Genomic DNA, 27,088 nt, shown 5'->3' on the forward strand with positions numbered 1-27,088 from the left:
TCAACAGTGAAGGTAGTAATCAGAGATCACCGGAGCACCACAGGGGGTAGAAGAAAACTCTGATCCATCCGCTGTGAGAAGTGCAGATCTTGACGCGATTCTTTGTAGAGAAAACATTTCTAAGAAAATTCTGAGAAGATAGCTCTATGTTCCGCCGTGTATAAGCCTAATGACGCGCACAGGGGAAGGCAGAGCACAAAGCATTATTTACCAATTAAAATTGGTCTTCAGAGATTGGTTACACCTGTGGAGATAATCCCTAGTGTCAGCAAAAGCAACGCAGCATTGAAAGACCAACTTGAAAGGGAACTTTGAAGATGTGGGAAAATGTCACCTGGTATGACTAAGCTTGAAATCTGCTGTTACGAGTAGATATAAGTGGTTTGAAAATGAAAACTGAACACATTTTTTATATTACTAAAATCAAAAATAAAACTGGTGAGTTAATGATCGCAGAATTTTCATTTTTGGCTGAACTATTCCTTTAATGAACCATTGTAAAGTGGTCACAGATTGCATACTTGAAACTAATATTTGAAGTAATTTCTTTTTTTTTATTACTAAAAATCTTCCTCTGTCTGATTGTTTGCTATTTTCCTTATGTGTTCCTCTGTGTTTTGTCAAAGTTGGTCATGACGATGAGGACGAAAAATATGACAAATCATCATTTGTGGTGGAGCGCTTCTTCAGAGGGAATTTTACTCTGGACAGCAACAGTTTCACTTCACACCCTCTGAACCAACTCAATGAGACAGACAAACTGTTAGAACAACTTAAACAACAGGTAATGATGAGAATGACATGGCCCTTACTAGACATTAGAAATGCATTATATGGCCAAAAGTATGTGAACACCCTCTTCTAATTAACAGGCCTGGCTTTTCCTGTCATTTTTGTGAAAATAAATCTTAATGCCACACCATACAGTGTCATTCTAGAGAATTGTGCAGCCTGATCTCATTAAAATAACGTGAATGTGGCAAAAAATTTTCAAAATGTAAAAACGTGGTTAACTTCATGTATCGCTGCAGTTTTGAGGTGAAATGGCGAGGATAAAAGCGAATTAAATGTTCTCCCAAAAAGATTGTTTTTAAGGTTAATGCTTTTTTAGAGTTTTAAATGAAGAAATCCTACCTCCCTAACTTAAACCTTTAACCTAATCCTAAGTAAAGGGGCAGTCACACTACACTTTGCACTCCATTCACTCCCATTCAAATGCAGCCAGATGTGACCACCCCTTGATAGTGTCATAAAAAAAAAATATGAGATGATTGAGCATTAACCTAAAAAAACTAATCTTTTTTTGTTTTGTTTTAAATAACCTAAACCTATGTCCCTACTACAGGGCTCGACATTAGCGCTTGTCCGCTTGTTCGGGACAAGTAGAATTTTGAACGGGCAAGTTAGAGAATTTAACTTGCCCGACCGGACAAGTTGCCTGATTAAAACCTTAATAACGAAAATTAGCTCAACAGTGCTGCATTGAGCACAATTTTAACAATTCCCGCATGTTTCACTTTCAAAATGTGGGGAGTTCCCTCTTCAGCGCCGCTCTCTCTCCCTCATTCACTCATGCAGCGTTCAGCAGCTTGTGAGCACACGCAGTGGGGAGGCGCATTTTTAGTGAACCTTAGATGTTACATATATTAAAGGGTATAAACCTGTTAACTAGACATGCGAATAGTGTTGTACGAGTGATGCAACACTACTCTCTGCTTACTCTCTGTAAGCGAGTGATGCAATAAACTATCGCTCCTGTTTATAAACAAAGATGTCTTAAACACAAGTGCGCAATGTTGGAGCGATAATTTTGTCTTGTTACATCGTAGCGCTCCCTTATATAAAGCAAGAAAGGCATAAACTGCAAAAATGCGTTGTGCTACATTCTGTAGAGTGAAGAGAAACACTTAAATATATTAATCAATTTTTAAAATAAAAAGTTGTATATGTAAATATTAGTTAATTCACTATGAACTAACAATGAACAATTGTATTTCTTGAGTAACTAACATTGACAAAGATTAATAAATGCTGTAAAAATATATTGTTCATTTTAAGTTCATAATAGCTATTGCATTATCTAATGCTAATAAAAGGTGCACTTGGTAATTTTTTCTCATAAAAAACTTTAGCTCATAAAGACATGAATTATTATTTTGCAATATACAGTTGTGCTCAAAAGTTTGCATACCTTGGCAGAAATTGTGAAATTTTGGCATTGATTTTGAAAATATGACTGATCATGCAAAAAAACTGTCTTTTATTTAAGGATAGTGATCATATGAAGCCATTTATCATCACATAGTTGTTTGGCTCCTTTTCAAATCATAATGATAACAGAAATCACCCAAATGGCCCTGATCAAAAGTTTACATACCCTTGAATGTTTGGCCTTGTTACAGACACACAAGGTGACACACACAGATTTAAATGGCAATTAAAGGTTAATTTCCCACACCTGTGGCTTTTTAAATTGCAATTAGTGTCTGTGTATAAATAGTCAATGAGTTTGTTAGCTCTCATGTGGATGCACTGAGCAGGCTAGATACTGAGCCATGGGGAGCAGAAAAGAACTGTCAAAAGACCTGCGTAACAAGGTAATTGAACATTATAAAGCTGGAAAAGGATATAGAAATATATCCAAAGCCTTGAAAATGCCAGTCAGTACTGTTCAATCAATTATTAAGAAGTGGAAAATTCGGGGGTCTCTTGATACCAAGCCAAGGTCAGGTAGACCAAGAAAGATTTCAGCCACAACTGCCAGAAGAATTGTTCGGGATGCAAAGAAAAACCCACAGGTAACCTCAGGAGAAATACAGGCTGCTCTGGAAAAAGAAGGTGTGGTTGTTTCAAGGAGCACAATACGATAATACTTGAACAAAAATGAGCTGCATGGTCGAGTTGCCAGAAAGAAGCCAATGCCACAAAAATGCCCGGTTACAATATGCCCGACAACACCTTGACACGCCTCACAGCTTCTGGCACACTGTAATTTGGAGTGACGAGACCAAAATAGAGCTTTATGGTCACAACCGTAAGCGCTATGTTTGGAGACGGTTCAACAAGTATTGTGCTCCTTGAAACAACCACACCGTCTTTTTCCAGAGTAGCCTGTATTTCTCCTGAAGTTACCTGTGGGTTTTCTTTGCATCCCGAACAATTCTTCTGGCAGTTGTGGCTGAAATCTTTCTTGGTCTACCTGACCTTGGCTTGGTATCAAGAGATCCCCAAATTTTCCACTTCTTAATAAGTGATTGAACAGTACTGACTGGCATTTTCAAGGCTTTGGATATCTTTTTATATCCTTTTCCATCTTTATAAAGTTCCATTACCTTGTTACGCAGGTCTTTTGACACTTCTTTTCTGCTCCCCATGGCTCAGTATCTAGCCTGCTCAGTGCATCCACATGAGAGCTAACAAACTCATTGACTATTTATGCACAGACTCTAATTGCAATTTAAAAATCCACAGGTGTAGGAAATTAACCTTTAATTGCCATTTAAACCTGTGTGTGTCACCTTGTGTGTCTGAAACAAGGCCAAACATTCAAGGGTATGTAAACTTTTGATCAGGGCCATTTGGGTGATTTCTGTTATCATTATGATTTAAAAAGGAGCCAAACAACTATGTGATGATAAATGGCTTCATATGATCACTATCCATAAATAAAATAAAAAATTTTTGCATGATCAGTCATATTTTCAAAATCAGTGCCAAAATTTCACAATTTCTGCCAGGGTATGCAAACTTTTGAGCACAACTGTATTTGTTGGTATCATTTTAATCTTTATTTGGAGCCTATCAAATATTTTGTTTTTGAGTTATTTGGGACCATGTGCTACTGTCTTAAGATAAGCGTAAGGTGGAGTTGACCTTGTTGCTATGGATGATGTCACATTTTATGAGCACGCTCTTTTAAATCTCCAAAGTGATTGGTAGACAGGGAAGCGCTATTTATCAGCAAATTCCTTATAGACACATGAGGAATTGTTCACACCAACCATCAGAATGGGGAAAAATGTGATCTCAGTTATTTAGACTGTGATATGATTGTTGGTGTGAGACGGGCTGGTTTGAGTATTTCTGTAACTGCTGATCTCCTGGGATTTTCACATGCAACAGTATCTGGAATGTATAGAGAATGGTGCCAAAAACAGAAAACAACCAGTAAGCGGCAGTTCTGTGGATGAAAACGCCTTGTTGATGAGAGAGGTCAATGGAGAATGGTCAGACTGGTTCGAGCTGACAGATAGGCTACAGTAACTCAGATAACCCCTCTGTACAATTATAGTGAGCAGAATAGCATCTCAGAATGTACAACGTGTTGAACCTTGAGGCAGCAGCAGTAGACCACATTTGGTTCCACTTCTTTCAGCCAAGAACAGAAAACTGAGGATGCAGTGGGCCTACCATTTGTGTATCTCAGCAGAAATCCAGATTTCTCAGACCAGGCGATGTTTTTCCAATTGTCTACTGTCCTGTTTTGGTGAGCCTGTGCCCACTGCAGCCTCAGTTACCTGTTCTAAGCTGACAGTAGTAGCACAATTTTTTTTCCCCATTCTGATGGTTGATGTGAACATTAACTGAAGCTCCTGACCCACATTTGCTGATTGTATACATTACACTGCTGCCACATGATTGGCTGATAAGATAATTGCATGAATAAGTAGATGTACAGGTTTACCTAATAAAGTGGCCGGTGAGTGTATATAAGATATATAACAAATATATAGATGGATGCAGTCGCGGCCCATGCATTTTAAATCTAGGCCTTCAGTGCGATTCATGCCATTAATAAAACACAGTTTCACAATGAATAAGACACTGTATACATTACATGGCAGTCAACTAATAATACCAATTTAAATTTTAAAAACACATCCACACACGAAAGCCAGAACCAAGGAGGTCTAATACCAAGAAAAAGCTCTAATAATATTTGCGATTTAAATTTTGCTTGCAATAAATCTTGTTTCGTCAGGGTACACGGTTACTTTTCAAAACTTGGTCTGACACTGAATGCTCAAACAGCCTAATTTACACTTGAAAACTCCTGATGTTGCTATAACAATGCAAAAAGCACTTACCAATTTGCTTGAAGTGAAAATCAGTCCTCCTTTCCTGTTTAATTAATCAATCGCACGATCATGCAGAACATCTTAGGTTTTTAAATCCATAAGGATCTCTTTCTCAATGGCGATAGCGGCAGTGATGACAGCCGACTTGTCAGCAAGATCTTACGCTCTTCGCTTTCAAATTACGTACATCACTTAAAGCGTGATTGCGTCACTCAAGGCTAGAAGGCCTGAACTGGGAAATATCCTAAAGACCACACCCACAAGAACAAATAAATCAATCTGATTGGCTGATGAATATGACAGTCTGACTTTAAATGCCTATTCACTTACATAGTTGAGGGATTCTGTGGAAAATCTGAAGGCTTGACGGGGTGGAGCTCAGACTCGCGTGTTGCTTCGGCTAACGAGCATGGCTTTGGGCATGCGATTTGTGAAAAAGTTGTCATACTTGTAAGCATAGAGGAATAAATTCTGATTGGATAAATGTTTTTGTTTTTTGCTATTCGTTTGTAGATTAATTAGGAGTGGAAAGCGATTGAAAATACATAGGCAAAAAGGTCAATGCGATTGAAAGGATGAAAAAATATTTATTTATTAGGCATGTTACGCCAGCAGAGAAGGCTTTGGTGGCCCTGAGAAATCGCCACTGGATGTGTGGGTGGGTGGATGGATGGATGGATGGATAGATTGATTTTTTTTTTTTCGGTTGATGAATATTTCTTCATCCTGTGTTGATGCAGTGAAACAAACGTGTGTACCATCTACTGTATCAACTACACTGTGATGACTTTGAATGCCGCCTTTTTTTCTCTGAAGCGAGCACGCACCCACTGGAAAACATACTCTATGAATTGGCAGGCGATGTGCGGTCTAGAGCGGGCATACTGTATACAAGTTGACAGATGATTCTTCTGACAGAAATGACCAATTCATCTGCTCAACACAGTTTAATTTTGCCTTTGGCCAATAGCACATGCGCATTGTCAAAACCTTTATCTCAGGTGGAATTGGGTTGTTTCAATTCGTAGGAGAGGTAACTCTCTAACTAAATATGCAATGATTAAAAAACCCTCAAGATTCAGATGATTAATTTTTTAAAGGTCAATGTCTATTATAATGTTTATAATATTATAATGTTATATTATTAAAATGCACTGACACAATTGCGATTCAGGTGATATCCTTTTTAAAAGGTTTATGTCATAATAATATTCTAAAACATTGTTTTTAATGTGAATTGATGACAGTAGGCATGCTGTGGATCATTTGGGAGTCACTCTTAGGGGTTTAGAAGTCCTCAAGAGGACTTCTAAGCTGTTGTGGGTTTAGGAGCTACTTTAAGCATTAAAATGCTTCATGAATTACTCTTAAAATGAAAATTGTACGTGTCCTAAAATTAAGAGTGACACGCCCCTAATTTTTAAGAGTTGCTCCTAAATTTCTGCATTAGGAGCTATTTTTAGCCTTAGGATTTTTTGTGAATATGGGCCCAGCTCCGAGGGTCCTCACAATGCAAGTGAATGGTGATCAGATCTTTGTAGCTCCAATAATCACATAAAGGAAACATAGAAGTAATCCATAAGACTCCAGTGGTGAAATCCATATCTTCAGAAGTGATATAATAGGTGTGGGTGAGAAATAGAACAATATTTAAGTACTTTTTTATTCTAAATCTCCACTTTCACTTTTACATCTGAAAGTCACATGTGGTGCCTGTTTAGTTTCACTTTCACATCTGAAAGTAAAAGTTAAAGTGGAAATTTTCTCACCCACACCTATTATATTGCTTCTGAAAATGTGGATTTAAACACTGGAGTCATGTGATTACTTTTATGTTTCCTTTTTTGTAGCTACAAAGGTCTGATCACCATTCACTTGCATTGTGAGAACCTACAGAGCTGAGATTTGTGTTCAGCAGAAGAAAGAAAGTCATACACATCTGGGATGGCATGAGGGTGAGTAAATGATGAGAGAACTTTCATTTTTGGGTGAACTATCACTTTAACCTGGCAGACCTCTATATTGCAAGTAAATCACTTGCATATGCGACTAAATGTTGCACTATGCTACTAAAATATGTCTGTTATTAGCAACTGGCTAGTAAATATTCAGATTTTAATCGCTAGAGATTGAGTTGTGTAGTGGCGAAGAAGAACTTATGCACCGCAATCATTTCACTGAATAAGAAGCTGGTGATTAAAGCCCCATTCACTCTGTGGCGTCATGGCGCGACAAAGCGGCAGGATCCCATTAAAGCTGCACTATGTAAGATTTTTGGGTTAAAAATGAACAAATTGCCATTATTGATCGAGTACATAATCAGTGTTCAAAACAATGTCCTTTCCTTACCCCAATTCACTATGGTAAGCCTATAAAAATTATTTGTATTTTGAGCTGTCGGGTTCGAATTGGTGCTAAATTGCTGGCTCATGACATTCATCCTTGCGTCATTACATCATGTCCGCACACACAGGAAAGAAGTACCGGCTGTCTCATGTTCAGGGTTGGGGAGTAACGGAATACATGTAACGGGAATACGTATTTAAAATACAAAATATAAGTAACTGTATTCCACTACAGTTACAATTTAAATCATTGGTATTTAGAATAGTTACATTCAAAAAGTATTTTGATTACTGAAGAGATTACTTTGTATTTTATTGTCATTTGTTTCATTTAATATTTAGTCTTTTCAGATGGAACACATTTATACATATAAATTATGCGATCCAAAGAGCGTTTGAGCAGCGGTGAAACACTTTCTTATGATGTGTTACATTCATATGAGCAGACAGAGAAGTAAGTTTGAAGTAAGTTTGGAGCAGAAGAAATAGAAATAAACCTTGTGTAAATTGTCAGCTTTACGCTAAGCTAAAATGCTATTTCTTGCCATTTTACATGCACATGTTACCAGGCACAATCATATATTTTTATCAAGAAAATTCATGTTGGATCATAATTTCTATATTAGGGCAAAAATCTTATTCTTGATAATAATTTTTGTATTGTTTTCCTGTAAAAATATTTGATTTATCTTGTTTTAGAAACAACACTGCATAAGATATTTAGGTTTTTCAGAGAATGTATTTTTAACATGTGTATTTTGTCTTACTGTACTGACAGAGTTTTTATAGTCAAAACAAGTGAAAAAATGTACCAGTGCTGAAGAAGTAATCCAAAGTATTTAGAATACGTTACTGACCTTGAGTAATCTAACAAAATACATTACAAATTACATTTAACAGCATGTATTCTGTAATCTGTAGTGGAATACATTTCAAAAGTAACCCTCCCAACCCTGCTCATGTTCCAGTTGGAGAAACTAACTACGCTGATCAGCTCAGTTCAGTAACACTCACACAGTTCAGGACAGCATCGTTGCAGTCTAGATGGATGTTTATCTGTTATCCATTTGGTGAAGTTTTTTACCTGCTATAATGCTTGGATATGTTTTCTGGTAGGGTTGTTGAAGCTTATATAGCTTGTCATGCTTTTATGAATTGAACAGTACTCGTGTGTTAACCGATCACGATGTATTTACTTTGTCTGGTGAAGTTACTGTGACGTTTAATATACATGACTACTGAGATTGACTTGTAATTGTTATATTGCATATTTAAGCATATCATTTTTACATTTAATAAAGTATATTTTATCACCATCATTATTGAATCCTCGTTTAAGTTTTAGGTTTACAGTGTTATTGTGTACATTGCATAGACATGCTGTTGTAGTAAATTTTCTTGACAATATAGTATAAAAATAATAGTCTTCTATTGAACTCATATCAGCCATATCACCAGTTTAACCTCTTAAATTGAAAATTGTGGTAAAATTCAAACATAAATAGTAGATAAAACACTTGAATAATCATATTAAGATATACTGGCGGTGGCTGAGGAGAGTTCCCTGTTCTCTATTTAAAAGTGCTTTGAGTGTCAGAAAAGCGTAATATTTCCATTTCAAATGTTTAATCGTATAGCATAATATCAACATGAAAATAGCATGTTATGACTCTGGCTCCAGTCATGATCACACAGTTGATGTCCAGGTAAGCTCAAATTGGGAGATTCATCCCCCAGAAGAGCAGTGACAGAACATGACTGATGTTTTCTTCCGCAGATTGCTTGCAATTTTAAGTTTCAACCGCAGATGTCACTAGAGAGCACAAATTTACGTAGTGCAGCTTTAATTTTCAATGAACGATGACTTGAAAAGTTTTGGAAGTTAAGATAAAATCCAGTGGAGAGAGTCTTTTTTACAAGTTTAAGCAATGTGTCAGATTAATAAAAGTCATCTCTTGCATGTTTCAAGTTTCATTGAATGATTATTGATTTGGCTATATCACAATTCCAGTGGGTCAGAAGTTTACATATACTAAGTTAACTGTGCCTTTTAAACAGCTTGGAAAATTCCAGGAAATTATGTCAAGCCTTTAGACAATTAGCCAGTTAGCTTCTGATAGGAGGTGTACTGATTTTTGGAGGTTGCCTCCGCATCTGAGACCGTCAATCCGCGCATCTTATCACGTGGCTTGTTGAGCGCGTTACCGTGGAGATGGAGGCCCACGCTATTCTCCGCGGCATCCACGCACAGCTCACCACGTGTCCCACCAGAGTGAGAACCATACATTATAGCGACCACGAGGAGGTTACCCCATGTGACTCTACCCTCCCTGCAACCGGGCCAATTTCATTGCTTAGGAGACCTGGCTGGAGTCACTCAGCACGGACATTTCACATTCTTAAAATAAAGTAGTGATCCTAACTGACCTAAAACAGGGAATGTTTTCTACGATTAAATGTCAGGAATTGTGAAAAACTGAGTTTAAATGTATTTGGATAAGGTGTATGTAAACTTCTGACTTCAACTGTATACAGTTATGTGCAAGGGAATGTATCATGTAGAAGAAGTATGATATGTTACATAAATGTAAATAGAGTGAGCTGGGTATTGCATATGATTATTGCACAACGGGGCAGTTTTAACTGTTCATGAGATGGATAGCCTGAGGGAAAAAAAACTGTTGTTGTGCCTGGCTGTTCTGGTGCTCAGAGCTCTGTGGCACTGGCCAGAAGGCAACAGTTCAAAAAGGTAGTGGGATGGATGGGTGGGGTCCATAGTACGTTTTTCTAGATCTACAGTCAGGCTTCACTTCTTACTAGTTATTAAGTTTTGATTTTGAGGTGGGGAAGCTGATCCTAGACCAGTAGTTACAAGGCAGCATTTTCCTGGAGCGACAATCAGAATTATGTATCAATACACACACCATGCCCCTCACCCGTGGCCAGCCACATACTCCTATGCTTATGAGCTGTAAAACAAAACAAGGTTTGAAATGAATCACTTTATATAATTAATTCCAAGCAAATATATTTGAAAATCAAAATAATAGCATTCAAAGCAGTTATTTTTTTGATTTTTTTATTAACATTTTTATTGATTCATATGCACATGACAGTGAAAAACTCAACACATATATAAAGAATCAACATTTTACATTTAAACCCCACTAATACAATCCCACCCTGACCCCTAACGAACACCCCTGTGGTCCCACATAACACACACACACACACAATCCAAAAAAAAAAAAAAAAAATATATAATATATATATATATATATATATATATATATATATATATATATATATATACAAATAATAATAAGCATACATGATTAAACTAAACTACACTCTCCATATCCCCTCCCCGAGAGTCCCCCAAAAAAGGAGAGGCCCCATTTTTTTAACAAATAAGTCCCTAAACCCCAGCCTTCTACTTACCGCTTCCTCAAATGCTGCTACCCTCCCAATTTCCACACAACACTCCGAAAAAGAGGGTGCTCCACTTGACTTCCAACCCCTTAAAATTAATTGCCTGCCAATCATGAGACTGGTCAGAACCCAATTTTTAATGTGATTATCCCCTAAATTCATGACCGCCCCATCACCCAAAATACAGAGTCTGGGACAAAGCAAAACCTGAATGTTCAAAACATCACACAAATAACTCCGAACCTTCAACCAAAACTCCTGGATCTTAACATACCCCCAAAAGACATGGGTAGTGTCTCCAACTTCTGATTGGCATCGCCAACAGGTGGGTGTGTCTTTAAGACCAAGCCTATATAATCTAGAGGGGGTCCAATAAAATATATGTAAAATCTTAAATTGCATAAGGCAAACCCTTGCATCTCTAGATACAGACTTGACATTTTTCAGAATCTTAGTCCACACTCCATCCTCCAATACCAAATTCAAATCTTTTTCCCATACTCTCTTGAGAGAAGTCAAGGCTCCATCCCCCAGACTCTGAATTAGCAGGGAGTAATACATTGATGCCTCATGACCTTTTCCAAAAGCAGCAATCACCTCTCCCAAAGCACCTGCCGCTTTAGGGGGGTGTGTGCTACTCCCAAAAACAGTACAGAGCATGTGGCGCAGCTGTAAATACTTATAGAACTGAGATCTGGGAATCCCAAAATTATGAACCAAATTCTCAAAAGATCTCAACACTCCACTCTCCTACAGGTCGCTGAGCATAGTAATCCCCCTCACAATCCACTCTGACCAGCAGAAATGGGACTTTTTGATACATAATTTGGGGTTCAGCCATATGCTTGAGGCAACATTTAAATAAATGTCCGAATTAAAAACTCTGGCCGCTCTTGTCCAAATCACATGCAAATGTGAATTTAATTACCTCGTCAAGCTCCTCCAAGGTTATCTCAGAATCAATAGAGTTTTTTTGCTCAATCGTCAGTTTAGGAAGATCTAATGGTTCCACAAAGTTTCTAATATCTTCATCAGTAGACGAAGACGTGGAACTATAAAGATCAATATAGAACTCATTAAAGGCATTATTAATATCAATGGCTGAGGTAAATATTTCACCACCAGCAGATTTCACTGAGCGAATGGTAGAAAAAGTCTCTGCTTTATATATCTAGCCAAAAGCTTCCCTGCTTTGTCCCCTGACTCAAAGTATGACTGTCTTGCCCTGAATAACCAAAACTCCACTTTCCGCGACAAAATAGTATTATATCTATATTTCAATCGGGTAAATTCTCTGTGGCCATCAGCTGACATACGACGCTTCAGCTCTGCCTCTGCACTTTTAATATTTCCTTCCAACTCCACAAGTTCTCATGCTTTGGATTTTTTTGATGAATGAGGCATACTGTATGATCCGGCCCCTAAGAACCGCTTTAAGTGCCTCCCAAGCCACGCCCACAGAGGATACTGAGGACCAGTTGGTCTCCATATAAACATTGATTTCAGTCTTTAACATTTGTTGGAAATCAGGATTTTGCAGAAGGGATACATTAAGGTGCCAACTATATGATTTCTTTTTCACTATATGTGGCATCACCTCTAAACTCACCAGGGCGTGATCTGAGACTAAATTGTTTCCAATTGAGCAATCAACAACAAATGAAATTAGGGATTTGGATATAAAAAAAAAATCTATTCTAGAATAAATCTTATGGACTGATGAAAAAAAAATTATAGTCCCTACCGGACGGGTTCAAAAGTCTCCAAATATCCGAAAGACCAAGATTTTTACACATCCTGAGAAGCGTCAGTGTTGCTCTAGGGGGCTTACACACATTTGCTTCATTATGATCAAGGACTGAATCCATCAAAAGATTGAAGTCTCCTCTCAATATTATATCATGAGGGGTGCCAGCGGTTTGCAACATCCCTTCAAGATCTATAAAAAAGCCCTGATCATCAGCGTTAGGTGTGTAAATATTAGCCAAAATCATCCTTTGCCCTTGAATTTCAGCTAAAACAATAATTACTCTTCCTAATTTATCTTTAATTTGTTTGAGACATTTGAATTGTAGATGTTTATTTACCAATATAATGACTCCCTTGCTCTTACTTGTGCCAGCACTAAAGAAAACATGTCCACCCCATATCTTCCCAAATTTTTCAGCTTCCTGCGGGGAGAGATGTGTTTCTTGAAGAAACAGTATATCATATTTCTTAAGTTTAAGAAAAGTAATAACCTTAATAAAAATAATTCCTTCTTTTTATGGGGTGCCCCAACCCATTCATATTCCATGTGGAGAGAGATAGTACACTTATTTTAACAACTGACATATTGATATAATAGAAAAAATAAATTGTGTGCCAAAAACAAAATTATGAAGACCACATTCCCCATTAGTGAAACAGTCAACCCCCGAACAAAACAAACAGAAAAAAGAAAAACGTGCGTATTAACCCCGCGCACAAAAGTGCCAACCGGCGACAATCCCTCTAAACTCAAAAGGTCCATGAACGCCCACGAGCCCCCACGACAACTTTGCCATCAGATTGCTCAATTTTGCCTCACAAATTTGTGAGGCAAAATTACATAACACAAAATACTTTGTGAAATAAACCCAGTCAATAGGAAGAATGAACACAAAGAACGTGTAGATTTATTCACAGAACTGTCTCAAGGATGTGATCTTCCACAAAACAAATTCCAGCTGATATAAAACCATTCAGATTCCTCGGACAGACAAACGAATGTTCAGTGAGCCGGCTGTTATGAGTTCAACGGATGACATAATCATTCCAATGTCTCGTAAAAAAATCTACAAAACAAACCACAGCCAGCAGGAGGAGTAAGCACGAAGAACGAACAGATGAATCAACAGCTGTTCCAAAGGAATGTTATTCAATAGAACAAGCTCCAGCCGCTAGGCGGAACCAATACAAAAAGAAACAAAACCGGCATCCCGGTTCCCCGGATGATCGAGTCAATTCACTCAGAGGCTGCATAAAAGTATATACCATGACTTACACAATCCGTCAGCTTTATAAAAGTCATCCTTTGTGTGAGCATGTAGATATTTTGCGGTCATCCATAGTGTCCACTCTCAATCTGTCCGGGAACTTAAATGGAAAAGTTTCTTTAAGGAAAGTGTTATTCACAAAACAAGCTCCAGCCGCACGGCGGAGCCAATGCAAAAAACCTAAAATGTCGCCCAGCTTCCTCAAGAGTAAGTACAGCGAGTCAGGCCCACTCACATTAGAAACATCCAATGGTTTACTCAGACATTGATTCTATAAAAGACTTTGCCTGATTTGGACATGTGAATACTTTGCGACCGACCTTCGTTTCTATTCTCAGTTTGTAAGGAAACATTAGAGCAAATGAGATCTTTTCTGATGTAAGAGTTTCTTGCATTCTTTGAACCGATCGCGTTTCTCTCGTCGAACTCGCAAAGTCCGGGAACAAGAAAATATTATGGTTCTTCCAAGAAAGCATCCCTTTGCTCCTCGCCTGGCGCAACACAAGATCTTTAACGGATGATCTCAGAAATCTGGCCAGAATCGATCGGGGCCTGTCTCCTTCAGCAGATCTGTGAGCTGGGACTCTGTGAGCTCGCTCGATTTCCAGCTTGTGGCCTGTTATGTCGAGCAGACTTGGGGAAAAACTCGTCTAGGAATTTCACCATATCTCTGCCCTCCTCACGCTCAGGAATTCCAACAATTTGAACATTATTCCTGCGGTTTCTATTCTCAAGATCTTCAAGCTTTTCAAGGAGATGTTCCAAATCAACTTTGGTTGCGGGCGGATTAGCGGTTATTCCTTCTCTGAAGATTTCAGAAAATCGATTCGTTTTTCAACATCAGTCACTCTTGTAGCTAACTCAGAGAATTTTATTTGCATGCAAGTCAGCAAGAATCTTCGTCAACATCACTGACATGTTGGACAACTGACGCTGGATCTCCTCTCCCGCCGCACCATCCAAATAGAGTCTCCGGTCTGTAGGCCTGTCGGGGCTTTCATCCTGAACACGTAAGTGTCTTTTAATGTCTCCAGAGCCCGAGGATTTTGACTTCTTTGCCATGTTTTGCAACAAAGGGCAAATGCGTAACTGGGTGAATCAAATTTCACCAGATTATAACATGAGAATAATCGAAAATTCAGCAAAGTGTGCAGAGCTTGTCGCTCACACGTCTGCTCCTTGCATGGCGTCACATGACCCCCGGCCTAAAAAACGGCACATCCAGCAAATTTGTGTGATTTAGTTAGTTAATTTTGACTCTTTAATAAAAAGGGTTTCGAGCAATGTGGGCAGGTGGGCTTCATTACATTTATCGATGAATGAGAAGGTTAATGTTATTAAAATGAATTGTGTTCCAAAATTCAACTACCTGCTACAGTCTCTCCCTATAGATGTCCCCCTCTCTTATTTCAACAATTTAATAGCATAGCGAAGTCCTTCATTTGCAGTGGTAAACATCCCAGTTTACATTTCAGTAAGCTGCATAGGCCGATTGACAAAGGTGGGCTAGGCCTACCCAAGATTTTGTTTTATTATTATTTTTTTTATTTTTTTTCATTGACATTCAGATTCTTTCCCACATTTATTTGGGTATTTTTGCTTTTTCACAGAACAAACAAACACAAAACTAAGAACTACTACAACAAAAACAAAATTGAGGGACAAATGCATACAAAGACAAATTATCATTGGACAGATAATGCTACAAAATGCAAGCTTGTAAATATGTGGATCATTCATTCATAGAATTATAAACTAAAATAGTAATAGAATTTGTACCACCATTATAAAAATAATAATTACACACACACACAAAAAAAAAAACACAGTAATAATAAATAAATAAAATAAATAACTATGCGCATTATCCTATTAGCCATCTAATAATTTAGGCACAGTGTTAATTATATTATCAGTGATTACGGTCATCAGTCATCAATTACTAATAAGTTTGGCAGTAACAGTTGTCAGTGGGCTAAGAAAGCATTGCTTTAGTTATTTTAAGATGATCCAAAACCTGTCCCCAGATTTTGTCAAATACTTTAAGACTGTCATTATTAATGTATCTCAACCTTTCCAATGCAAGCATATTTACAAGATCTTTGGCCCACATTTCAAACTTAGGCACTAAATCAGTTTTCCACATTTGCAAAATCAACCACTTAGCAATTATCATACCAAATAATATAGCTTGTCTTTCCTGTATGTCTATCATCTTTAGATTACTGGATATTCCAAGAATAGCTGTGAGTCGACAAGGTTCAATATACTTTTTGAAAGCTTTCGAAAAACAGTCAAATACACTTTCCCAATATTCCTGTAGTTTAGGGCACAGCCATAGTGTGTCAGTCAAAGACCCCTCTGCTACCTTACATCTGTTGCCGAGTGGAGAAACCTTTGGGAATAAGCTATGTAGCTTAACTTTAGATAAATATATTCTGTGCAAAGTTTTGAACTGAATCAAATTATGCCTTACATTAACTGAATAAGCGTATATGTTCCCAAGGCATTCTTCCCAACTATCTGAATTAATCTCTAAACCCAGTTCTGTTTCCCAGGCCTGTTTAATCACAGTTGTATTTGTGACATCTTGCTTTAACATAATGCTATAAAAAAACGACACTACTCCCCGATGTAAAGGATTGAATTTATTAATTTCTTCAAGTGTGTCATGCTGATTCATCATACTAAAATCTGAAAGCTGTTTCTTCACAAAGTCCCTAACATGTAAGTATCTAAAGAAACTAGAGGTATTGATATTAAAGGCCCTTCTTAATTGTTCAAATGAGGCAAATTTCCCATCTGTATACAGATCCTTTATGTTTTGAATGCCGTCTTTCTCCCATTGTTTAAAACCTAAGTCAAGCAAACCAGGAGGAAAAGCATGGTTATGACATATTGGGCTATCTAGATACATGTCAGGAGCTTTTATATAAGTTTTAATTTGCTTCCATAATTTTAGAGCGTTATTTATAACAAAGTGATTATCATATAAGGCTTTATCAATTTTATTATGACTATTGAGAAGAGCAGCAAGAGATGTCTTATTGCAAAATGCTTGTTCCACCCTAAGCCAGGAAGGATCTCCATGTACATTAATGGGCTATTTTTTCCACCAGGAGAAAATGCTTAGATTAGCTGCCCAGTAATAATATTTGAACTGTGGTAGGATAAACCCTCCATCCTTCTTAGCTTTACATAGATGCTTCTTAGATATTCGCACACTCTTATAATCCCACAAATAAGCCACAATTACAGCAACTAATTGTTTAAAAAAAACTTTGTGTTATAAAACAGGGAATTGCCTGAATAATGTACAAAATCATGGGAGTACCACCATCTTGATTGAGTTAATCCTACCAGCCATTGACATGGGTAGCGTCCTCCAAAATTCAATATTTCACTTTAACTGATCTAATATTCATCGCCAGTTTATTCTAAGTAGATCTTTGGGCTCTTAGTAACTGTAACTCCAAGATTCACAAAATAATTTTGTGCTTTTTTAAAAGGGATGGAATTCAAAATTGTGGGTCGATTCTTGTAATGGGCATTAATTCGCTCTTCTCCCAGTTAATTGCCGGAAAAGGTTCCAAATGTTTTGATCAAAGACAAAACTGAAGGGACAGACTTTTGAGGGTCGGAAATATATAATAAAATGTCATCTGCGTATAATGAGAGATGGTGGGGGAGACCTTTAATATTTATAGGACTAATATCTTGATGCTGCCTTATACTCACAGCCAGGGGCTCAATAAGAATCGCAAACAAAAATGATGAGAGGGGGCAGCCCTGTCGCGTTCCTCTGCATATCTTAAAGGGAGGAGACACATTCTGGTTTGTGATTACAGACGCAACAGGGTGAGCATAGGTAGTTTCAATCCAGCCCTTAAAGACAGACCCAAATCCAAATGCTTCTATGGCAGATCTCATGTATGACCATTCTACCTGGTCAAAGGCGCGCTGCGCATCAAGAGAAATTATAGCTGTGTCTGTATAATGTTTGGCATATCAAATATTAAAAAGACGACGCAAATTAAAAAACGTGTCTGCCAGGCATAAAGCCGGTTTGGTCAGGATGAATAACAAATGTGGCTTCTCAGATGATTTAACAGTATTTTCCCAATATGTTTTGTTTCTACTGGGATCAGCAAAATAGGACGATAAGATGAGACCAATAAGGGATCATGTCCTGGTTTGGGAATCAAAGTTATATTGGCCCTATATAAAGTAGGAGGCAGCTCAGAGGCATTGCCACTATGTTTATACATGCGTACAGGAAAGGGGGAAATTATATCACTAAATTTCTTGAAGAATTCAGTGGTAAACCCATCTGGGCCAGGGGATTTGTTATTTGGAAAATACAATTTTGGAATTTTGGAAGATTCAAATTGGCTAGGAAATGAATCGCTGTGTTTGAAGTTGTATTCTCCTGGGACCTATATACATCTTCATAAAATTTAGCAAAACACCTATTTATATCAATAAGATCATTTAAGAGTTTGCCACTATCTGATCTTATTGAGTGTATAGCTCGAGATGCTTGGGCATGTCTCAACTGGCAAGTAAGTAGTTTTTGCAGTTTATCTCCTAGTTCAAAATATTGCTGCTTAACTTGATTGAGTATTTTTAATACATTTTTAGACATGGACACATTATATTCATATTTAAATTTTATAATTTTATTCAACGTTTCAGCACTCTGAGTGGCTCTATATTCCGTCTCCAACTGCATTAGCATGTCCTCAATTCCTTTTTCCTGTTTTCTTTCCGCAGGCTCATATGCTATTACATTTCCTCTTAAAACAGCTTTCATGGGGGACGCCATGTGAGAAGCAGACGTGTGAGACACGAGCTTTGCGAACTTTGCTAGTTTTTTAATTATTTTCATGTTATAATCTGGTGAGATTCGATACACCCAATTACATACTTGCTCTTTGAGGTAAACATGGCAAAGAAGTCAAAATCTTCAGACTCTGGAGACATTAAAAGACACTTACATGTTCAAGCTGAGGCCTCTGGCGGGACTGCGAGCCGGGGACTCGATTTGGACGGCATGTCGGTAGATGAAATTCATCGTCAACTGTCCAACATGTCGGTAATGCTGACGAAGGTTCTTGCTGACTTGGAAGATCTCGCTGTAATACGTCGATCGATTACGGCGATGGAAACAAAATTCTCTGAGTTGTTTACAAGAGTGACAGAAGTTGAAAAACGATTATCTTGAGTCATCGGAAAGGGAAATATCCGCTAATCCGCCCGTGTCCAAAACAGATTTGGAATTAATTTCGGAAAAACTGGAATATTTTGAAAATATGAGCCGAAGGAATAACATACAAATTGTTGGAATTCCTGAGCATGAAGAGGGCAGAGATATGGTGAAATTCCTGGACGAGCTCTTCCCGAGTCTGCTCGACATAACAGGCCACAAGCTGGAAATCGAGCGAGCTCACAGAGTCCCGGCTCGCAGATCTGCTGAGGGAGAAAGGCCCCGATCGATTTTGGCCAAATTTCTGAGATCATCTGATAAAGATCTGGTGTTGCGCCAGGCAAGGAGCAAAGGAAAGCTTTCTTGGAAGAACCATAATATTTTCTTTTTCGCGGACTTTGCGAATTCGACGAGAGAAACGCGATCAGTTCAAGGAATGTAAGAAACTCTTACACCAGCAGAAGAACACTTTTGCAATGATGTTCCCGGCCAAATTGAGAATAGAAACGAAGAATGGTCGCAAAGTATTTACATGTCCAAAACAGGCACTCTCTTTCATAAATACACTGGAGTGAGTAAACCATTTGATGTTTCTTATATTAGTGGACTGACTCGCAGTTCAGGGACTCTATTATCTGAGGAAGCTGGGTGCCATTTTTGTTTCTTTTTGTGCTGGCTCCGCCTAGCGGCTGGAGTTTGTTTTGTGGTATGACTCCAAGAAACTTTTGCATTGACGGAAGATCTTTTTTACACTGAAGTTTCCGGCCAGATCGAGAATGGACACTTTGGATGACCACAAAATATCTACGTGCTCACATAAAGGATGTCTTTTATAAAGTTGACGGGCTGAGTAAGTTACTGTGTATTTTTTATTTATTTATTTTTTATTTATTTTTTTGCGGCCTCCAAGTTAGTTTGGCTCTTGATCATCCGAGGAACCGTGATGCCGGTTTTGTATTTCGTGCTGGCTCCGCCTAGCGGCTGGAGCTTGTTCTGTTGAATATCACTCCTTTGGAACAGCTGTGGTTAAATCTGTTTGTCCTTTGTGCTTATTCCTCCTGCTGGCTGGAGTCTGTTTTGAGTATTTTTACGGGACACTGGAATGATTATGTCATCCGCTGAACTCATAACAGCTGGCTCACTGAACAATTGCTTGTCTGTCCAAGGAAACTGAACGGCTTTATATCAGCTGGAGTTTATTTTGTGGAGGATCACACCTTCGAGACGGTTCTGTGAATGAATCTACATTATTCTGCCTGTTGGCTGGGGTCTATTTTACAAAGTATTTTCTGTTATGTAATTTTGCCTTACAAAATTTGTATAGAAGCACCGGACTTGAGCAATCCGATGGCAAAGTTGTCGCGGGGACTCTCGTAGGCGTACATGGATTCTTTGAGTTTTAAGGGATTGACGCCGGTTGGCGCTGTCGTGTGCAGGGTTAATGCGCATGTTTTTCTTTATTCTGTTTGTTTTGATCGGGGGGAAGTTCAGGGTTTGATTGTTGCATTAATGGGGAATGTGGTCTGTGTAATCTTGTTTTTGACACACAATTTATTTATTTTTATTATATCAATGTGTCAAAGTTGTCTCTCTCCACATGGAATGTGAATGGGTTGGGGTACCCCATAAAAAGAAGGAAGGTTATTTCTTAAACGTAAGAAATATGATATTGTGTTTCTTCAAGAAACACATCTTTCCCCGCAGGAAGCTGAAAAATTTGGGAAGATATGGGGTGGACATGTTTTCTTTAGTGTTGGCTCAAGTAAGAGTAGGGGAGTCATTATATTGATTAATAAACATCTACAATTCAAATTTCTCAAACAGATTAAAGATAAATTAGGAAGAAACATTATTGTTTTAGCTGAAATTCAGGGGCAAAGGTTGATTTTGGCTAATATTTATGCACCTAACACTGATGATCAGGGCTTTTTTATAGATCTTGAAGGGATGTTGCAAGCCACTGGCACCCCTCATGATATAATATTGGGAGGAGACTTTAATCTTTTGATGGACTCAGTCCTTGATCATAGTGAAGCAAAAGTGTGTAAGCCCCCTAGAGCAATGGTGACACTTCACAAGATGTGTAAAAATCTTGGTCTTGCAGATATTTGGCGACTTTTGAACCCATCTGGGAGAGATTATAAATGTTTATCATCAGTCCATAAGATTTGTTCTAGAATAGATTTATTTTTGATATCTAAGTCCCTCATTTCATCTGTTGTGGATTGCTCAATTGGAAACATCTTAGTCTCAGATCACGCCCTGGTGAGTTTGGAGATGTTGCCATATACGGAGAAGAAGAAATCATATAGTTGGCGCTTTAATGTATCCCTTTTGCAAAATCCTGATTTCCAACAAATGTTAAAGACCGAAATCAATGTTTATATGGAGACCAACTGGTCCTCAGTATCCTCTGTGGGTGTGGCTTGGGAGGCACTTAAGGCAGTTTTTAGGGGTCGGATCATACAGTATGCCTCATTCATCAAAAAATCCAAAGCACGAGAACTTGTGGAGTTGGAAGAGAATATTAAAAGTGCAGAGGCAGAGCTGAAGTGCAGAATGTCGTCTGATGGCCTCAGAGAATTGACCCGATTGAAATACAGATATAATACTATTTTGTCGTGGAAAGTGGAGTTTTGGTTATTCAGGGCAAGACAGTCATACTTTGAGTCAGGGGACAAAGCAGGGCAGCTTTTGGCTAGATATATAAAGCAGAGAGAGTCTTTTTCTACTATTGCCTCAGTGAAATCTGCTGGTGGTGAAATATTTACCTCGGCCACTGATATTAATAATGCTTTTAAAGAATTCTATATTGTTCTTTATAGTTCTACGTCTTTGTCTACTGATGAAGATATTAGAAACTTTGTGGAACCATTAAAACTTCCTAAACTGACAAGTGAGCAAAGAAATTGTCTTGATTCTGAGATAACCTTGGAGGAACTTGACGAGGTAATTAAGGCCTTACCTACCGGCAAAGCTCCGGGGCCAGATGGTTTTGCTGCTGAATTTTTTAGATCTTATGCTACAGAACTGGCTCCACTTTTGTTAGAAGTTTATACAGAATCATTAAAGAATGGAAAGCTTCCTCCAACCATGACACAAGCCCGGATCAGTCTGATTCTTAAAAAGGACAAAGATCCAAGCGAGTGTAAAAGTTACCGTCCAATTTCCCTGATCCAGTTAGATGTAAAAATTTTGTCAAAAATTTTGGCTAATTGACTAAGTAAAGTTATGACATCATTTATACATATAGATCAGGTGGGGTTTATTCGGGGCCGTAGCTCTTCTGATAACATTAGGCGTCTCATCAATATCATGTTGTGCGTAGCGAATGAACAATCTCCGGTCGCTGCCATCTCACTTGACGCCAAAAAGGCGTTTGATATGGTAGAATGGGATTATCTTTTTAAGGTTTTGGAAATATACGGGTTCGGGAGTACGTTTATTGGATGGATTAAGTTACTTTGTAGACACCCAGTAGTGGCGGTACAAAAAATTGGACTAATTTCAGATTATTTTACTTTGGATAGGGGCACCCGGCAGGGTTGCCCTCTTTCCCCATTATTGTTGTCTTGCCCTGGAACCATTAGCAATCGCGATAAGAAAGGAGGATGATTTTCCAGGGGTGGCGGCGGGAGGTATGGCACATAAACTCTTGCTTTACGCAGATGATATTCTATTATTTGTCTCTGACCCCAGTAGATCTGTGCCTTGCCTCCACAGAATTATTAATTCCTATTCTAAGTTTTCAGGATATAGAGTCAATTGGTCTAAATCCGAAGCTTTGGCTCTGACAGTGTACTGCCCAGAAATGGCTTTCCAGCCGGGTGCTTTCCAGTGGCCCAAACAGGGCATTAAGTATTTGGGTATTTTATTTCCAGCAAATTTATGTGATTTAGTTAGTTAATTTTGACCCCTTAATAAAACGGTTTTCGAGTGATGTGGGCAGGTGGGCTTCATTGCATTTATCTATGATTGGGTAGGTTAATGTTATTAAAATGAATTGTATTCCAAAATTCAATTACTTACTGCAGTCTCTCCCTGAAGATATCCCCCTCTCTTATTTCAAGCAATTTGATAGCATAGCAAAATCTTTCATTTGGAATGGTAAGCGTCCCAAATTACTTTTCAATAAGTTACATAGGCCGATTGACAAAGGTGGGCTAGACCTACCCAAGATTTTATTTTATTATTATGCATTCGGTCTCAGACATTTGGCTCATTGGTCGCTTTGACCTGAGAGAGCCCCTTCCTGGTTCTGTATAGAACAGGAAGATCTTGCCCCTATTTCGCCACTGCAGAGCCTTTCTATCAAATTAATCAGAGAAGCTAAATTACATCCCGTTATCTCGCACTTGAACTTGGTATGGACTAAAGTATCCAGACTGTTTAATTCTGAAATTCTTTTAAATGTTGCCTCGAGCATATGGCTGAACCCCAAACTATGCATCAACAAGTCCCCTTTTTGCTTGTCAGAGTGGATTGGGAGGGGGATTACTACACTCGGTGACCTGTATGAGAATGGAGTGTTGAGATCCTTTCAAAATTTCGTTAAGCTTTTTGGGATTCCTAGAACTCAGTTCTATAAGTATTTACAGCTGCGCCACCTGCTCTGTACTGTTTTTGGGAGTGGTTTACACCCTGCTAAAGCAGCAGACACTCTGGGAGAGGTGATTACTGCTTTTGGAAAAGGTCATGAAGCATCGGTGTATTACTCCCTACTAATTCAGAGTCTGGGAGACGGAACTTCTACTTCTCTTAAGAGATTATGGGAGAAAGATCTAAATTTGGTATTGGAGGAGGGAGAGTAGGCTGGGATTAAACAAAATGTCAAATCTGCATCCAGAGACGCAAGGGTTCACCTCATGCAATTTAAGATTTTACATAGTCTATTGGACCCCCTCTAGATTGCATAGGCTTGGTCTTAAAGACACACCCACCTGCTGGTGATGTCAATTAGAAGATGGAGACACAACCCATGTCTTTTGGGGATGTGTTAAGATGCAGGAATTTTAGATGAGGATTTAGAGTTTTATGTGCGAGGTTTTGGCCTCTCAAATTTTATTTTGCCCCAAACTCTGTATCGTGGGAGATGGGGCAGTCATTAATTTGGAGAATAAGCACATATTGATTCTGTATATGTGTGTTCTGCTATGTATATATTTAATGGTTGAAAAAAAAAAATGTTAATCGGAAAAAACAGCTTTCATAGATTCCCAAAGAGTTGAATCATGAACATCTCTTTTAACATTTGTAGATATGAAGAATTCTGTTTTCTCCCTGAGATAATCACAGAACCGCTTTAATTATCCTTTAATAGACTGTTATTCATTCGCCACGCATATTCTCCTTTAACTACACCTAAATTCAAATCCAATGAATGTGGGGAATGGTCTGATATTAACACATTATGATATTTTGAGGCGGTTGCCATAGATATTAATTTGGAATCAATTAGAAAATAATCAGTTCTCAAGTAAGATTTATGCACAGAAGAGAAAAAGGAATAATCTCTATCAGAGGGGTGAAGTAATCTCCAGATATCTACTATACTGAGATTTTTAATATAATTATTAATAGTTTTACAAGACTTTGACGCAGTTAACTGACTCAGTTGTTTGTCAAGAGCTGGATCTAAGACACAATTAAAGTCTCCCCCGATGATGATATTTGAGTCTTGCAGGTTAGGTAGAGTTTCATTTACTTTAGTAAAAAATTACGGATCATCGAAATTTGGGCCATATATATTGACTAACGTAACTGAAGGCTGATTGATCAAACCACAAGGTATCTACCGTTTTGATCTGCAATAGTTTGCTTATGTATGAAAGGGAAATTCTTCCTTATAAGGATAGCAACTCCTCTAGCTTTTGCTGAAAAATTTGACTGATGTACGTAAGGGGCCCAACCAGGCTGAAGGCATCTCTGTGCTGTTTGTCTCAAATGTGTCTCCTGGAGAAAATAAATATCTGCTTTAAATGTTTTTAGGTGTGCAAATACTTTCCCTTTTTTAATGGGCTATTCAGACCCTGTACATTCCAGCTTACAAACCTAACTAACCCTTTGCTTTGGGTACTCTGAGACGTAACCATCGAATAGTTGTTCTTGAAAAAGTGCCCTTAAAAAGAAACAAATTTTATGTAACATAAATTAAGAACATTGACATAACTGTTGCATAGTCCCTCATGGAACATAGAGAACACTTTCCCATACTCCCAGTAAAACAATCTTTCCCCACTACTTCACTTAAACCTAACATCACAGTATCATTACGTAGGTTACAATTTGTTACACCTCGCGAAAAAAAACAAAAAAAAACAATCAATCTTATCTCTGAACCATTAGAAAGTTCTAACTGAATAAGAAAATCTCACCATAGAATCTGGAACAAATCAGTCAGATAATGTAAAAGAGTTCAATCTGTTGCTCCTTTGCATTATAGCCCATTCCAGTTACTCGGCACGATGATTCAAATCTTCATGGTGCTTGACAGGCAACAGACCAGCCAACTACTTTGTCACTCAGGAATTCGTTCGCCACCTCTGGGGTCTCAAACGTCGCCATAATGCCGTCCACCATTACAGTGAATCTTGCCGGGAAGCGAAAGCCACACCGTATCTTCCTAGCTCTACATTTCTCTCTGATGTTGTTGAACACCTGTCGCTTTTTCAAGGTAGCTGTGGTCAAATCTGGGTAAATCGCTACCCATGTCCCCATGTAGAACAGCGGCTGGTTCTGCCTGGCTAGGCGTAGGATGAGCTCCTTGGTCTGGTAGTGATGAAGCCGGGCAATGATTGCTCTCGGTCTGCCATTAGAAGCCGGCTTTAGACTACGGTGCGCCCGATCAACCTGTATTGGCTTTTGAAAATGCTCCTCACCCAAGAGCTTTGGAAGCAGCTTCTCAATGAAACGGGTAGGTTGACCTTGCTCCTCTTTTTCATTTATACCTACAATCCGGATATTTTCATCAAGTTTAGCATACATTTGTGACGACTCTGTAGCTAACTTTGAACACAGCTGCTCTAGAGCCTCGATTCGCTGTTCATGTGCATTCGCAGCCATTTCAATTTCCTCCACCCGCGTGACCGTTTCATCCAATGCACTTGTCACTGTGGAAAGTGAGGCTGAAATTTCGTTAAACCTAATGTCCATATTGCCGCTGAGTGCATTAATAACAGCCATGAGATCGTCATTACTGACCGTTGGGGTGGGGGAATTCATGCTAGCATCTACTCCTTTAGCGCCGTCGCTTGCTTTCGCCGTCTTTGTTTCTTCCTCCTCTGTGCCTTTATCGCTTTTTTTAACTTTATTTGGCTTTGTCATTATTCTATAAACTATGCGCTACTGAATTGTTACTGTTATTAACAAATAAAATGGTCTAGGTGAGAAAATTAAGGTAAGTCTTCAGAAAATGCGTCTATTCCATTTCGCCCCACGGAAGTCCCCCCAAGATTTTGTTTTATTATTATGCGTTCGGTCTCAGACATTTGGCTCATTGGTCTCTTCCACCAGAGAGCACCCCTCCCTGGTTTTGTATTGAACAGGAAGTTCTTGCCCCTATTTCGCCATTACAAAGCCTTTCTATCAAACTAACCGGAGAAGTTAAGTTACACCCCGTTATCTCACATTTGTGCTCGGTATGGACAAAAGTATCCAGAGTGTTTAATTCTGACATTTATTTAAATGTTGCCTAGAGCATATGGCTGAACCCAAAATTATGTATTAATAAATCCCCTTTTTGCTGGTCAGAGTGGATTGTGAGGGGGGTTACTACATTCGGTGTCCTATATGAGAGCGGAGTGTTGAGATCCTTTGAAAATTTGGTTCAACATTTTAGGATTTCCAGATTTCAGTTCTTTAGGTATTTACAGCTGCGCCACCTGCTCTGTACTATTTTTGGGAGTAGCACACACCCCCCTAAAGTGGCAGACACTCTGGAAGGGGTGATTACTGCTTTTGGAAAAGGTCATGAGGCATCAGTCTATTACTCCCTGCTAATTCAGAGATTTA

General features: G+C 38.5%; 1 protein-coding gene across 4 annotated transcripts in view; it reads left to right on the forward strand.

The window, feature by feature from the left end:
- LOC127430135 (TPA-induced transmembrane protein) overlaps window positions 1–27,088 on the forward strand; it is a 114,116-nt gene that overhangs the window by 78,951 nt on the left and 8,077 nt on the right. For 2 of the 4 annotated variants that reach the window (XM_051679651.1, XM_051679654.1), the window contains exon 5: window positions 627–784. In XM_051679651.1, the coding sequence (XP_051535611.1) occupies window positions 627–784 (158 nt within the window). The other 2 variants (XM_051679652.1, XM_051679653.1) reach the window with 2 other exon arrangements.

The sequence above is a fragment of the Myxocyprinus asiaticus genome, chromosome 39 (assembly GCF_019703515.2).
Source record: "Myxocyprinus asiaticus isolate MX2 ecotype Aquarium Trade chromosome 39, UBuf_Myxa_2, whole genome shotgun sequence".
Taxonomy (NCBI): domain Eukaryota; kingdom Metazoa; phylum Chordata; class Actinopteri; order Cypriniformes; family Catostomidae; genus Myxocyprinus; species Myxocyprinus asiaticus.